General features: G+C 52.2%; 1 protein-coding gene across 1 annotated transcript in view; it reads left to right on the top strand.

Moving 5' to 3' along the window:
• Positions 1-755, top strand: part of LOC119589347 (organic cation transporter protein-like) — a 26,380-nt gene that overhangs the window by 24,267 nt on the left and 1,358 nt on the right. The window contains exons 5-6 of the mRNA XM_037937967.1: positions 144-403; positions 493-677. Coding sequence (XP_037793895.1) covers positions 144-403; positions 493-677 — 445 coding nt within the window. The remainder of the gene's footprint in view (positions 1-143; positions 404-492; positions 678-755) is intronic.

The following is a 755-nucleotide window of genomic DNA, read 5'->3' as shown; positions in this document are numbered from 1 at the left end:
CAAGAAGTACCTTCAGCCTTTGTAAGCAGATTCATTTCAAAACTGGCCTGATGGCAAAGAGACTCCAGCATCAACAACACAGATGAAATTATTACTGTTGTCTGAAGCTAGCAGGAATATCTGAAAGGACGCTTGCTTTCCAGAACAAGAAGGATGCGTAGCATCACGCTGTCGTTCTATGCCCAGTTCTTTGTGCTGGGAATGGTGTACTACGGCCTCTCGTTCGGCGCCGACAAGCTGGGCGTGGACCCGTTCGTGTACATGGCGGTCAGCGGAGTGATGGAGGTCCCTGGCGGTACACTGAGCATCCCTCTGGCGGAGAAGATGGGCAGGAGAGCCTCGAGCACGTTGTTCTTCGTGGCCACCGCCGGCTCGCTGCTGGTGCTCGGCTTCATCCCAACTGGTAGGTAGCCTGGCGCTCCTGGCCTGTTATAGCAGTTACTACCACGGACCATAAATTTGATTAAATTGAACCCTCTTATTCACTCTCAGCTTTGGAGTGGCTGGTGGTCACATTGGCCATGCTGGGTCGGCTGGCCATCACCGTAGCTTTCCAAATCGTGTATCTCTATGCCAGCGAAATCTTCCCGACGGAGGTGCGCGTCCGAGGGCTCGGAACTTGCACAATGCTGGGCACGGTTGGTGCCATGCTTGCCCCCTTCATTTTGGAAATATTGGTGAGTCCAGCAGGTTTACCTTGCTTGTTTTTATCGGCAGGATATTCTTCGTTTTAAGTTTCTGCAGGTAGTAAACCT

Source organism: Penaeus monodon, chromosome 25 (assembly GCF_015228065.2).
Source record: "Penaeus monodon isolate SGIC_2016 chromosome 25, NSTDA_Pmon_1, whole genome shotgun sequence".
Taxonomy (NCBI): domain Eukaryota; kingdom Metazoa; phylum Arthropoda; class Malacostraca; order Decapoda; family Penaeidae; genus Penaeus; species Penaeus monodon.
This window is presented reverse-complemented; position numbering and strand designations above follow the sequence as displayed.